Source organism: Ranitomeya variabilis, chromosome 1 (assembly GCF_051348905.1).
Source record: "Ranitomeya variabilis isolate aRanVar5 chromosome 1, aRanVar5.hap1, whole genome shotgun sequence".
Taxonomy (NCBI): domain Eukaryota; kingdom Metazoa; phylum Chordata; class Amphibia; order Anura; family Dendrobatidae; genus Ranitomeya; species Ranitomeya variabilis.
In genome coordinates, this window is record NC_135232.1 from 350,495,205 (window position 1) to 350,510,078 (window position 14,874).

At 42.8% G+C, this 14,874-nt stretch overlaps 1 protein-coding gene across 1 annotated transcript in view; it reads right to left on the reverse strand.

The window, feature by feature from the left end:
• Window positions 1–14,874, reverse strand: part of LOC143818487 (contactin-associated protein-like 4) — a 696,988-nt gene that overhangs the window by 59,253 nt on the left and 622,861 nt on the right. Inside the window, exons 19-21 of the mRNA XM_077299784.1 lie at window positions 8,570–8,791; window positions 5,869–6,002; window positions 3,209–3,296 (exon numbers count right to left, since the gene is read on the reverse strand). Coding sequence (XP_077155899.1) covers window positions 3,209–3,296; window positions 5,869–6,002; window positions 8,570–8,791 — 444 coding nt within the window. The remainder of the gene's footprint in view (window positions 1–3,208; window positions 3,297–5,868; window positions 6,003–8,569; window positions 8,792–14,874) is intronic.

The following is a 14,874-nucleotide window of genomic DNA, read 5'->3' on the forward strand; positions in this document are numbered from 1 at the left end:
TAAAGAGCAATCGCAACCCGGGATCCACCGTGCAAAGATGAATAACTGCTGCTAGTGTGAATAATGACGGATAAAAAACTAGCGATTGTTCCTCCTTAAACACACTGAGTTAACTCCACACAGTGTGAACCGAACACAGAAATACAAACCAAGGAACAACTCAAAAGTGCACAAGGAGAGGAGTACCTACTCAGCTAACCACTGAGAAGTACAGGGATAGTAAGTACCAGCTCAGCTAACCACCGAGGGATACAAGGAAGGTTAGTACCAGCTCAGCTAACCACCGAGGGGTACAGGGATAGTAAATACCAGCTCAGCTAACCACCAGGTGGGTACAGGGATGGTGAGTACCAGCTCAGCTAACCACTAAGGGGAACAGGGACGGCAAGTACCAGCTCAGCTAACCACCGAGGGGTACAGGGAAGGCAAGTACCAGTTCAGATAACCACCGAGGGGAACAGGGAAATAGGAAGTGTGCAATACCCAGTTTAAACCACTGAAAGAACACGTGGGTTGAACTTGCTCTGTGGTGCAATACCCTGATAATCCCACAGGGAAATATAGCATACAAATGGGATGGAACAGATAGCAAAAACTCGCAGTCAGCAGGAACACGCAGCAAACCTCCTCTCTGGAGGAGCCGGAATTCAAATGGCTGGATGCCAGCCCTGAACTCACACAGCCAATCTCCTCTCTGGAGGTACCAGAATTCTAATGGCATAGGGCCAGCCCTGAACACATGCTGACACAGATCACTGATGTCCCACTGGTAGCAGATACAGTGCTAACCACACTAAATGCACAGACAGAGCGGTAAGGTATCCACACACCCCAAACACAAGTGACACTAAGGCTACTTTCACACTAGCGTCGGGAACAACCTGTCGCTGTGCGTCGGGCCGACGTTCCCGACGCTAGCGTGGTCTCCGCCGCACAATGGGGGCAGCGGATGCATTTTTCCCACGCATCCGCTGCCCCATTGTGAGGTGCGGGGAAGTGCGGGAGGTGGGGGCGGAGTTCCGGCCGCGCATGCGCGGTCGGAAAAAGTGGACCGTCGGGAGCAAAAAACGTTACATGTAACGTTTTTTCTCCCGACGGTCCGCTACCACACGCCCAAGCGTCGCAAAACGGACGCAACGTTTGGCAATGCGTCACAAATGCGTCGCTAATGTTAGTCTATGACGAAAAAACTTATCCAGCAAGAACTTTTGCTGGATACGTATTTTCGGCAAAACGACGCATTTGCGACGTATTGCAGTTAACGCTAGTGTGAAAGTAGCCTAACACGCCCGTGTGCTTCGCTGAAAGCCCTTTATGCACCAGGTTCCACCCCAAACACTCACACCCAGGCTAACGGTGCGTCGCCCGTGGACCAATCCAGAGCTGCCACATCCCCAGAGTAGAAAGCATCCGAGCACCAATGACATGGCTCCACATCACGGACATGCTCAGTAAGGTGATTTCTGGACTTAGACACCAGGAGTGTAGCTGCCTCTGTATACCACTGGTTAACATAGACTTTAGCTGGAGCAAGATGCTGGGACCAATGTCTGTGCTAAGCAGCAGACCCAGCGGCCGGACTGTGAATGGGACACCAGAGCAACAAACAGTGCCTGAAATACATCCCACCTGGCAGGGAGGTCTCAGTAACAGTATATAGGTGGATCATTGTAAACCAAGTAAAATTTTAGTACTTATGGCAAGCAAAGTGCATGTATAAAGATTATATCATGTTGGATAAAAATTGACAACAAATAACTCATTTGTTCTCGTGGCTATTAGAAACCCAGCAGTTGGACCAATTCTGTATCACAATAATATACCAATTAATACTGATTATTAAATAATTCATTTAAAGGGATTGTCCTCTTTAACTTAATTTTAAAATATGTGTTGGGAGCGTAATTTTGTAATACTAATATAGAAGTAACATAGGTACAGCAACAAACCCCTCCTTCATTGTGCACTGTCTGCTTGTTAATGCAGTATTCCTCACTGGCTGAATAGTGCAACTTTCATGCACCAGATCTGTCTATAAATCTCCTCCAATTGGAAAATGACTCTCTCATGTACAAGATATAGCCGAGCTGTGAAGTCTATAATAGGTGCAGGAAGAGGTCCTGTAATAGTTATATATTAGTACGTGCCATAAAATCCTGTTTTCAACCCATCTGTTAAAATAAAGTTGTCATCCCCTATTAATATATATTACTAAAGCTTAACTTTAATGCCATTTTAAAGTGGAGTGCATCCTTTATTTTCTATGGGATTTTACAGAGAGGAAATGTAAGATTGTATTTCAATTACATGCTCTAACAATCAAACTTTACCCTGAGGCTTTTTTTCTATTCAAACACACAGAACATAACACATGTTTTGTTAAAATCATCAGGATAAGTTTGAATGTGATAGGATAATCCAAATATATCACAATAAGGAAGCTATGACATTATGATTAATGGATTCTTCAAATTATGGAATACTTGAAGTAAAAACATTTAAATTACAATACATTGTAAAATTTGATTTTGTGAAAGAAATTTTTCACCAAATTCTTTTTTTTTTTAAAATAAAGAACTAATTGTACTTTCTTTTGTTTTTTCAATTCTTGTACTTTTTTCTGCGTATTTATGTACTTTTTACACTGTTTTATTTTAATCTGAGTGCGTTTATCATTTAGACTCTATTCTGGTTTATTTGAATTCTAATTTAGTATTTTTCTCTGCTGATGATCACGTGCTATAAATCAACACTCTTTAGAGGAAAATATCATGTTCCAGGATGCTTGATTGTAAAATGAGGAGATAAGAGTGACATTTTTTGCTGCATATTTATGTATTTTTTACAGTGTTTTATATTAATTTCTGAGCGTGTATTTTTTTAGATACCATTCTGATTTATTTGAATTCTAATTTAGTCTTTTTCTCTACCGGTGATCACGTAATATAAATCAACACTCTTTAGAGGAAAATATCATGTTCCAGGATGCCTGATTGTAAAATGAGGAGATAAGTGTGAAATTAGGTTGACGAGAACCCACTTGCTCATCTGCAAGGAAGTACTTATTTGAGATGATGTTTCAACTTGACAAAAGTACATTTCTCCCTTGATTGTCACATTTTAATTAAATTCCTAGACCAGACATACTTTTCTATCAGTGAGATAAAGTATATGACATCTGTCAACCTTTAGAAAAAATTATGCTTACCTGATATTTTACCAAGTATAAGAGAATGGATTGTATTGAACTTTGTGCCAGAGCTGAGAATGAATTGTTCAGATGTATGTTGGTTAACCTAGAGAACATTGAGAACAAGAATAATGAATTCATTTTACAGTAGTTATCACATAAAATTAATATATATACTGTATGTTTATGTATAGTGAATACAATTAAATATTTTTTAACAATGGCATCTGTCACTACTGTAATGTATTAAAACATGAGCAAGCATAAAGATTTAAGTGACTTTCACAATGGCCAAGTACTGGGTCAGTGCATCTCTAGAATGGCAGATCCTGTGGATTGTACAGGGTTTTGGATGCCCAATGACTATTGTTGCAGTGAAGTAGCATTAGCTATCCTGTCCAATCCCATAGAAGCATCATAGTACAATTGTATTGCTTCATGTATGTGACTAGGTAGCTGCAGACCCCTAAAAATGCCCATGTTGAACCAAGTGACTTGCCTAAAGTGAATACAATGAACATGTCAGCATCAAAACTGGACCATGGAGCAATTGTAGTAGGTGGTCTAATAAATCAAATTTTGTTTTACATTATGAATAAAGAAGATGGTTAGATTCTTGTGTGATGCTTAAATGGTTAGGCTGAAACAATAGTTGAATTTAATCCTAAACGTCTATTTAATGTAATAATCTAATCACTTTTCTATATACTTCAATTAAAAATTCCCTAAAGTTCTCTCTCTTCTCTATCTCCTTGCTTATTTTTTCTTACGTTCATTCTGAAAACATTTTGTTTGAGAATTTCCAATGCATGCTGAAGACTCAAATGTGGCCTTGAAGGCTTAGGCTGTGGTCACTTATAAGTGATGAGTTGGCAAAAGAGTGCACTGTCAATGCACAATAACAAGAAGATAAAACATCACAGATAACACAGGGAGAGCAAAGACCACACCAGCCATCAAAACACACATTACTGTCCTGAAATGGGACATCATCAGTGATGTTTGTTTTTCAGCCGGGACAGTCTCTGCTCTCCTTGCTTGCCACATTCTCTCCTTTTCATCATTTATCATCAGTGCCAGACAGGGAGCGCACTGTCACTGCACATTCAAAGGAATATATCACAGCAAAAGGGAGTGCTTACTGATCATGCATCATAATTGACAACCAACACATTCTTGGTTAGAGCTGGGACTAGCTCAGTCCTTGAAAAGGACATCCCTAATGAAGCTTCATTTTAGGGTGAATAAAGCACCTACAGCAGTGACTGCAGCTCAAGCCTCTTGATGACATCTTCTATGAGCACCCCAGCATGCAGTGGGGATTTTGAAATAAAACATCAAAGGAACGGAAATTAAAAAAAGCAGGAAGATAAAGTAAGGAGGGAAAGGAAGGGAGTTTTTAGTTGAAGTATATTAGAAAAATAATTAGATTATTACATTAAATTAATAGACATTCAGGATTAAATTTATCTTTCGTTTCAGACCACCTCTTTAATGCCTCATACAGAGGGGAAAATAATTATTTTATACACTGCCAAATTTGCAAATTTTCCCACCTACAGAGACTGGAGAGGTTTATATTTTTTATTGTATGGACACTTCAACTGTGAGAGACAGATTCTTGAAAAAAATCTAGAAAATCACATTGCATGATTTTTACATAATTAATTTGCATTCTATTGCATGAACTTAATATTTGGTGCAGAAGCCTTTGTTTGTAATTACACAGGTCAGACGTTTCCTATAGTTCTTGACCAAGTTTGCACACACAGCAGCAGGGATTTTGGCCAATACTCCAAACAGATCTTCTCCAGATCTTTCAGGTTTAGGGACTGTCGCTGGGCAGCATTGAGTTTATCTCCCTCCAAAGAATTTTTATTGGGTTCAGGTCTGAAGACTGGCTAAGCCACTTCAGGGCCTTAAAGTGCTTCTTCTTCCTGGTTGGTGGGTGATCAAATACTTATTTCATGCAATAAAATTCTATTTAATTATGTAAGAATCAAACAATGTGATTTTCTGTTTTTTATTTTAAAATTCTGTCTCTCACAGTTAAAGTGCACCTACAATAAAAATTACAGACCTCTCCATTCTTTGTTGGTGGGAAAACTTGCAAAATCAGCAGTGTATCAAATACTTATTTGGCAGCTCAAAGTGGACCCACACAATATTGGGATGATGGTTTTAGGTTTCCAATAACTTATTCATTATTTAGTCTCAAATCCATTGTACTGGTGTACAGAGGCTAAATGATCAAAAATAAAAAAGAGTATTTCAAACTGCCTTTCTTTTCAATGTTTGCCTGAAGGGTACCAAGTGAAAAATGTAAGTGGGGGTAATGTGATTGCTCTCTACTAGGTTAAGTGATCTTTATATACTGTGTACGCAGTCTAGTGATTAAAGTTTTTAATTTAGTACAGTCCACAAACATCTACTAACTGTCCCATTGATGATTGTTTACAGCTACCCAGTGCGTCTAAAGACTGCTAGGTACTTATTTTTTGGGGGAGGAGGGGTTCTATTTTTAATAAGGTAACTAGCTAGTAAATCATGATTAATTCATATAGTACATTCAATTTTCAATAACATAATAACATACCATGCAGATAAGGAGTTAGTGACTATAAAAAGGAATATGCAGCATATTTAGACAAAATGAATGCATATTTCAGTAATAATACCTCCACAAATAAAATATCCTCTTTTCTCAAAATTGACACTCTATGAAGATGACCATCAGCCAGATTTTTAGAATTGATTAGGAAAACATCAGGATCACGATAGAAATTCATTTTGTAAATTATTTGCAAACTCCCTACATATAAAAGATAACACAAGAAAAAAAAAAAAAAAGATAAAAATGAGATAAATGTAAAGACATTAAGTTATATGCTCACTTGATTAATTCAAGACATCCTGAAAGATGACACAATAAGCCAAAATCTGACAATGAGATTGGGAGCCAATATTTAGAAAGAGGACAATAACAAAGGCCTTACACTGCTGCAATGTGGTGTCCTGCATCAAAATACATTGGATATACTGTTAAGGTTGGCAGAACCCACCAAATAAATATAATAGTAACAATAAGGTGGTTTCGCAACCTGGGGTCGACCGTGCAGAGATGGTAACTGCTGCTCGGTAATGGTGGACACTATATGGCGGAATAGTACCGAACACACACGGATTAACAGTCACCTGGTGTGTACTGCAGTGAGCCCTGTTACTTCACAGAACTGCTGAACATATTTAGCACACAGAGTGCACGCGGCGTCGCACTGGCGAACGCCACTAGCCAAGGCAGACTAACAGATTTGGCGCACTGAGTGCGTGCGGCATCGCACTGGCGATCGCCACTAGCCAAGATTTGGTGCACTGAGTGCATGCGGCATCGCACTGGCGATCGCCACTAACTCATGCTAACTAGCGGATTTAGCACAAAGTGCGCGTGGCGTCGCACTGACAAACACCACTTACTGACGCTAATTCAAATTCCTCAGAATATAGTTTAGTCGTTAGATTGTACCACATAATAAATTTACAACATACAATATATTTACTGTACACAGAGAGTGAAATAAGTATTGAACACATCATCAAATTTTTAAGTAAATACATTTGTAATAATGCTATTGACATGAAATTTTCACCAGATGTCAGTAACAATCCCTCCAATCCAATCAGGCAAAGAAATCAAACCACAGATGTCTATAAATTTAGTTACCGTATTTTTCGGATTATAAGACACACTTTTTTCCTCCCAAAATGTGGAGGGCAATGGGGGGTGCATCTTATAGTCCAGATATATTGGCTCTGGCTATGGTGAGGAGGTGGGGAAGTGGTATTGGAGGAGCAACAGGTCATAGAGGCAGGAGCCGGTGGCTCTGGCTAACTCCTGTGCCCGTTGCTAAAGAGAAATGAATATTCACTGTATTCCAGGCCCATGGGCATGGAAGGCAATGAATATTAATTTCTTCCTGGCATCCTGGTATGATTGATTGGCCCCATCCCCTTGCATGTATGATTGGCTCCATCCCCTTGCTGGTATGATTGGCCCCATCCCAGTCCTGGCATCCATGGCCCCATCAGAAAACATTAAAAAACAATCCTGCTGGCGCTGGTGATTCATGTGTGCTGAATATTGGCACATGTATTAAGTATTAAGTATTGGCACATGTGACCGCCGGCAGCAGCAGGAAGCGGGCGGCTGACAGTGCGTGCTACTGAAGAGGAATGGATACTCACCGCGATCTCTGTTGAACACCCGGTGAGTATTCCGGCAGCTGTGCTCTGCTTCTGAGCAGCGCATGATGTCCCTGCCATGCGCTGCTTACAAGCATTAAGCAACTGCTGGCACTGCAGCAGGATGCTGCGACTGCGAGGGAGCGGTGGAAGGTAAGAGTAAAGGTTTTTATTTTAATTTTTTCTGATGGGGCCATGTATACCTGGACTGGGATGGGACCAATCATACCAGCAAGGAGATGGGGCCAATCAATCATACCAGGAACTGGATGGGGCAAATCAATCATACCAGGAACTGGATGGGGCCAATGAATCATACCAGCAAGGGGATGGGGCCAATAAATTATATCAGGAACTGGATGGGGCCAATTATACCAGGAACTGGATGGGGCCATGCATACCAGGAACGGGATGGGGCCAATCAGTCATACCACAAACTGGATGGGGCCAATCAAACATAGCAGGAACTTGATGGGGCCAATCAGTCATACCAGGAACTGGATGGGGCCAATCAATCATACCAGGAACAGGATGGGGCCAATCAATCATATCAGAATAAGAATGGAATTATGCATACCAGGACTGGGATGGGGCCAATCATACCAGAATAAGGATGGGGCCATGCATACCAGGATAGGGATGAGGGGACCATATTTACTAGGATAGGTGATCTTAAGTACAGAATTGACCACATTTTTTGACAAACCTAGGTGTGTCTTATGGTCCGGTGCATCTTATAGTCCAAAAAATACAGTATATATAATAATGACAAAAGACACCGAGAGAAGTATAGAATATGCTGACTGAAATGTAACTAATACTTCATGCAAGAGCCTTTATTGGTGATAATAGCTTCAAGATGCCTCTTGTATGGAGAAACAAGTCGCATGCATTGCTGAAGTGTGATTTTACAAATTCTTTCTCACAAACACTCTTCAAATCCTGAATGTTCCATGGGCTCCTTTTATGAACTCTGAGCTTTAGTTTCTTTAGAAATATGTTTACAAAATTGGTGACACGTTCAATACTTTTTTCACCTGCTGTATATAATTTAATATTATATATTACATTGTGCATAATTTTCAATATATATTCAATATATTCATATTGTATTTATACATATGTTCTACTTTTACTTACCATTTTTTGAAATTGTAATTGAAATATATGCTTTATTTAAAGATTGCGCAAAAAGTATTAAACTTGGTGTCTGAATTGTTCTGAACTGAAAAGCTATGTTTTCTTTAGCATTTGAATCAGAGTACATGGAAGAAATTTTAAAACTTGAATTTTTAGTCATCGCATAATTTTCTTCAATGTTATAAGTTAATGATGATTCTGCTTCAAATTGTGCTGAAATTTCTGTAAAAAAGGAAAAAATAACAACAAAGAGAATATAGCTTTATACATAAAATGAGTCAAACAAGTATAAATCTTAAAAGTTATTGTCTACTTTATATCTTCCCATTGCAGCCTAATTTTTCAAATCTGTAATATGTCACTTTATGTGGAGACCTTCTATTTACCCCAGTGATTCATGTGTCCTCTTTAACTTTAGGCCTTTTGAAGATCATTTTATCTTCAACTTGCTTAACTGTCTACAATAACAGTAATTTTGACATGGGGTGGCCAAACTTTTACATGCCACTGCATAATAAATTGCAATACTTTTGAATTTTAATGCATTAAAACAGCCCTTTAGGAAAAGAGGAATAGGGATGTGATATGTACTGAAATGTTAGTGAAAGACAGGAGGAAGAAAGGAGGCAGCAACATGAATGACATTGGACACTGAACAACAAAGTGGTGTTGGGGTGATAAAATAAGTATTGGAGCTTTGGAGAAGGAAGTAGGATGCATTGCATGGATGATAAAAATCAGTGAACAGCAGTGGAAACAGGTCAGGAGCAATTACCAGAGTCCTGGAGGTGGATGAATGACAAGGATCATTGCACATCACAGGGTGGGGACAAGCAGGGGCGTAACTACCGCGGTCGCAGCGGTCGCCATTGCGACCGGGCCCCGCAGGTCAGGGGCCCCGGGCCGGCAGGTCTGAGCAGGGCCAGGCTGGCCATCGGGCACTTCTGGCAAATGCCAGAAGAGCCGATGCCAGTAGTGGGCCGCTGCACTGTTCCTCCCCCGGAACCCCCCCAGTGCCGCCGCCGCCGCCGCCGCATTTAACTATACCGGCGTCTATGACACCGGTATAGTTCAATGCAATGATGGGAGGAGAGAGCGTCACCTGACGCTTCCTCTCCCATCATTCCCCGCTCTGCCTCTGACAGTACACTGCGGGTGCGCGATGACGTCATATCATCGCGTACCTGCAGTGTCCTGGGCAGACTGCAGCCGCCAGGAGCAGCGCGGGCAAAAGGAAAGGTGAGGAGAGTTTTTTTTTTTTTTCTTTTTAACCGGACTGTGGGGCCATTATCGGGGGGGGGGGGGATGAGATGAGATGTGGGCTGTGCTCTATATACCCCTGTGCGGGCTGTGCTGTATATACCCCTGTGGGGGCTGTGCTGTATATATCCCTGTGCGGGCTCTGCTGTATATACCCCTGTGGGGGCTGTGCTGTATATATCCCTGTGCGGGCTCTGCTGTATATATCCCTGTGCGGGCTCTGCTGTATATACCACTGTGCGGGCTCTGCTGTATATAACACTGTGCGGGCTGTGCTCTATATACCACTGTGCGGGCTCTGCTGTATATAACACTGTGCGGGCTGTGCTGTATATACCACTGTGCGGTCTGTGCTGGATATACCACTGAGCGGTCTGTGCTGGATATACCACTGTGCGGTCTGTGCTGGATATACCACTGTGCGGGCTGTGCTGGATATACCACTGTGCGGGCTGTGCTGGATATACCACTGTGCGGTCTGTGCTGGATATACCACTGTGAGGGCTGTGCTCTATATACCCCCTGTGCTGGCTGTGCTGTATATACCCCTGTGCGGGCTGTGCTGTATATACCCCTGTGCGGGCTGTGCTGTATATACCCCTGTGCGGGCTGTGCTGTATATACCCCTGTGCGGGCTGTGCTGGATATACCACTGTGAGGGCTGTGCTGGATATACCACTGTGCGGTCTGTGCTGGATATACCACTGTGCGGGCTCTGCTGTATATACCACTGTGCGGGCTCTGCTGTATATAACACTGTGCGGGCTGTGCTCTATATACCACTGTGCGGGCTCTGCTGTATATAACACTGTGCGGGCTGTGCTGTATATACCACTGTGCGGTCTGTGCTGGATATACCACTGTGCGGTCTGTGCTGGATATACCACTGTGCGGTCTGTGCTGGATATACCACTGTGAGGGCTGTGCTGGATATACCACTGTGCGGTCTGTGCTGGACATACCACTGTGCGGTCTGTGCTGGATATACCACTGTGCGGTCTGTGCTGGATATACCACTGTGCGGTCTGTGCTGGATATACCACTGTGCGGTCTGTGCTGGATATACCACTGTGCGGTCTGTGCTGGATATACCACTGTGAGGGCTGTGCTCTATATACCCCCTGTGCTGGCTGTGCTGTATATACCCCTGTGCGGGCTGTGCTGTATATACCCCTGTGCGGGCTGTGCTGTATATACCCCTGTGCGGGCTGTGCTGGATATACCACTGTGAGGGCTGTGCTGGATATACCACTGTGCGGTCTGTGCTGGATATACCACTGTGCGGTCTGTGCTGGATATACCACTGTGCGGTCTGTGCTGGATATAACACTGTGCGGGCTGTGCTGGATATACCACTGTGCGGGCTGTGCTGGATATACCACTGTGCGGGCTGTGCTGGCACCCAACACCATGTTGCAGTGCAGGAGATTCCTGCAACAGTCCGAGGCGTATCTAGGGGAAGCGGGGCGGGGGAAGGTGGGGGGGTTGCGGGGGCGGGGGAAGGTGGGGGGGGGGTAGGGGGGGTAGGGGGGGGGCCCCATTTGGAAGTTCGCACCGGGGCCCATAACTTTGTAGTTACGCCACTGGGGACAAGTATAGGAACACAGGAAAGGGATGGATGACAAAGAGCAGGTAACATCTCAGTAGGACATTGTCAGTTAATGTGTACAGCAATATCATTTAAAAAGTCAAAGAAAAAAATATTATATAGTATGGGTCAGAGACACCCATATATAGTATGGGTATCTCTGATCCATACTATATAATAACGTATTATTTAATCTCGCTATTGAAGACTGTACAACACCAATAAACAACAAATCCACTATTATTTTCTATTTTTGCTCACAAAAAAAGTCACTGACAGGGTCACTGGCACTATGTATGCAGGGAAATATGTGTCACTGGTCATAATGGCATCAGTGATATGAAACCAGGATATTTTCCTCCAGCACACTATGTGTTGAGTGGGTTAAATTAAAGTTGCATCACGTGGGCCGGTTTTAGGTAGACATCTGTAAAGTGGGTGGGAAGATGTCCATTATATCTCCACCTGCATAGCAAACACCGGCATGTGTGCTGACAGGACCTGTGATGATGTTACAGTAATGTGATCATCACATGGTCTGACTTTAACCCCTTTCTGACCTCCAATGGGATACTATGTCCGAGGTCAGAATCCCCACTTTGATGCCGGTTCAGGCGGTGAGGTCGCATCAAAGCCGGGACATGTCAGCTGTTTTGTACAGCTGACATGTGCCCGCAATAGTGGCAGATGTAATGGCGATCCACCCGCCACTATTAACTAGTTAAATGCCGCTGTTAAATGCTGACAGTGGCATTTAACAAGCACTTCCGGCCATCAGGACGGAAATGCGCGCATCGCTGACCCCTGTCAAATGATCGGGGGTCAGCAATGAGTTGGCATGATAACCAGAGATCTATTGAAGACCGTTATGGTTGTTGATGCCAGATTGCATAGAGCGCCATCCTGTGGTCAGCACTCAGCAATGCAGCAATTTTACTACATAGGAGCGACCTGAGCATTGCTCCTATGTAGCAGAGCCAATCAGGCTATGCCAGCTTCTAGCCTCCCATGGAGGTTATTGAAGCATGGCAAAAATAAAAAAATGTTTTAAAAAATATAAAAAAATAAAAAAAAATAAAAGTTGAATTCAACCCCTCTTTCTCCCTATTCAAAATAAAACAATGAAAAATCAAATATATACATATTTGGTATCACCACATTCAGAATTGCACGATCTATCAATAAAAAATGGATTAACCTGATCGCTAAACGGCGTAGCGAGAAAAAAATTAGAAACCCCAGAATTACTTTTTTGGTCGCAGTGGGGCGATCAAAAGAACGTATCTGCACCAAAATGGTATCATTAAAAACATCAGCTCGGCACGCAAAAATTAAGCCCGGCCCCTCACCCAACCCGAGATCATGAAAAATGGAGACGCTATGGGTATTGGAAAAATGCACTTTTTTTTTTTAGCAAAGTTTGGATTTTTTTTACCACTAAAAAAAGAACCTAGACATGTTTGGTGTCTGTGAACTCATAATGACCTGGAGAATCATAATGGCAGGTCAGTTTTAGCATTTAGTGAAACTAGCAAAAAATCCAAGCAAAATACAAGTGTGGGATTGCACTTTTTTTGCAATTTCACCGCACTTGGAATTTTTTTCCTGTTTTCTAGTACATGACATGCTAAAACCAATGATGTAATTCAAAAGTACAACTTGTCCTGCAAAAAATACGCCCTCACATGGCCATAATGACCGAAAAATAAAAAAGGTATGGCTCTGAGAAGGAAGGGAGCGAAGATCGAAAATGCAAAACTGAAAAAAGCTGGGGTCATGAATGGGTTAACCCCTTAACGTCCAATGTTGGACAGAGCCCACCATTGGATGCCTTCCCCGTCACCAGCAGAGCCTGCACCTTTTCCGGAACATGACAGCTGATCTGATCAGCTGACATGTGCCCAGAACAGCTGAGGGTGGAATCGCGATTCACCTGCGGCTGTTAACATCTTAAATGCTGCTGTCAAACGCTGACAGCGGCATTTAACATGTATGCGCAGGAATGCATCATTACCGCCTCCCATTGGCACCCATGTCACATGACTGCGGGTCTCCGATGGGTTGGCATGACAACCCGGGGTCAGTAGGAGACCCCTGTGGTTGTTATTGCTGGTTCACGATGAGCACTGCCTGGTGTTCGGCGCTCATAGCTAGTGAGCATATCTGCTACATAGAGCAGGGCTGCAGCAAAATTATTACCCTTGGCACAGTGCAATGCTTCATTGTTGCTGTATTGTTGCTGCAGTGTAATTGAACACTTGCTGCTTAGTTCTGTAGATGTGTTCTGTTGGTCACTGGTTTTCTGCCACAATCAATAACCAGCTTATAATCGGGAAACCCTTTTCATATAGATTATTAAAAAGATTATTTATTATTATCCTCCTGTCCTAGTAGCATCCAGTATATTAATGTACAATTGTTTTTCCTTATATGCATTTGGTATATTTGTAATTTTAAAGTTTATGGGTTAAATTTATGAAAGTGTTTTGAAAAGAATTCTTATGTAAAACATATTGAAATGTCACAAAATTTGAGCGCAACTTAATGTTATACCGAAATATGCCAACTTTTTGTATTTTTATGTAAGTCCCAATAAGTTCTGTCACAGTGGATAGAGCTGTGGTGGTATGGGGTGTAGAAAACCTGCCTAAGTGCAAAATTAATCAAAATATATAACCAAAGGTTTTTAATACCAGATAAACTAAGGTGTCCCAAAAAGGCAGTAAAGTATATAGAAAACTGACATGTACGAGGACTAAGATGCAGAAGAAAAATTGGTTTGTAAAAGTTTTTAAAGTTTATTCGGTTCAAATATTAAAATTGACATAGGTAAAAAAAACTCCACCATACAGAAATACAGAAAGAAGGGTGGGTGAGCAAATGCAAGAGCTCCAGGATTGAGAGACCCCAGCACTTAACGAAGTATACAGCAAACAAATACCGTATATACTCGAGTATAAGCCGAGATTTTCAGCCCAAATTTTTGGGCTGAAAGTGCCCCCTCGGCTTATACTCGAGTCACGGTCGGCGGTGGGGTCGGCGGGTGAGGGGGAGAGGGCGCTGAGGCATACTTACCTAGTCCCGGCGTTCCTGACGCTCCCCCTGCCCGTCCCACGGTCTCCGGGTGCCGCAGCCTCTTCCCCTGAGCGGTCACGTGGGACCGCTCATTAGAGAAATGAATAGGCGGCTCCACCTCCCATAGGGGCGGAGCCGCCTATTCATTTCTCTAATGAAGCGGTGCCGGTGACCGCTGATAGAGGAAGAGGCTGCGGCACCGAAGACAGGCCGGGAGAAGGAGCGGGACGCCGGGAGCAGGTAAGTATCGCATATTCACCTGTCCTCGTTCCACACGCCGGGCGCTGTCTCCATCTTCCCGGCGTCTCTCCGCTCTGACTGTTCAGGCAGAGGGCGCGATGACGCATATAGTGTGCGCGCCGCCCTCTGCCTGATCAGTCAG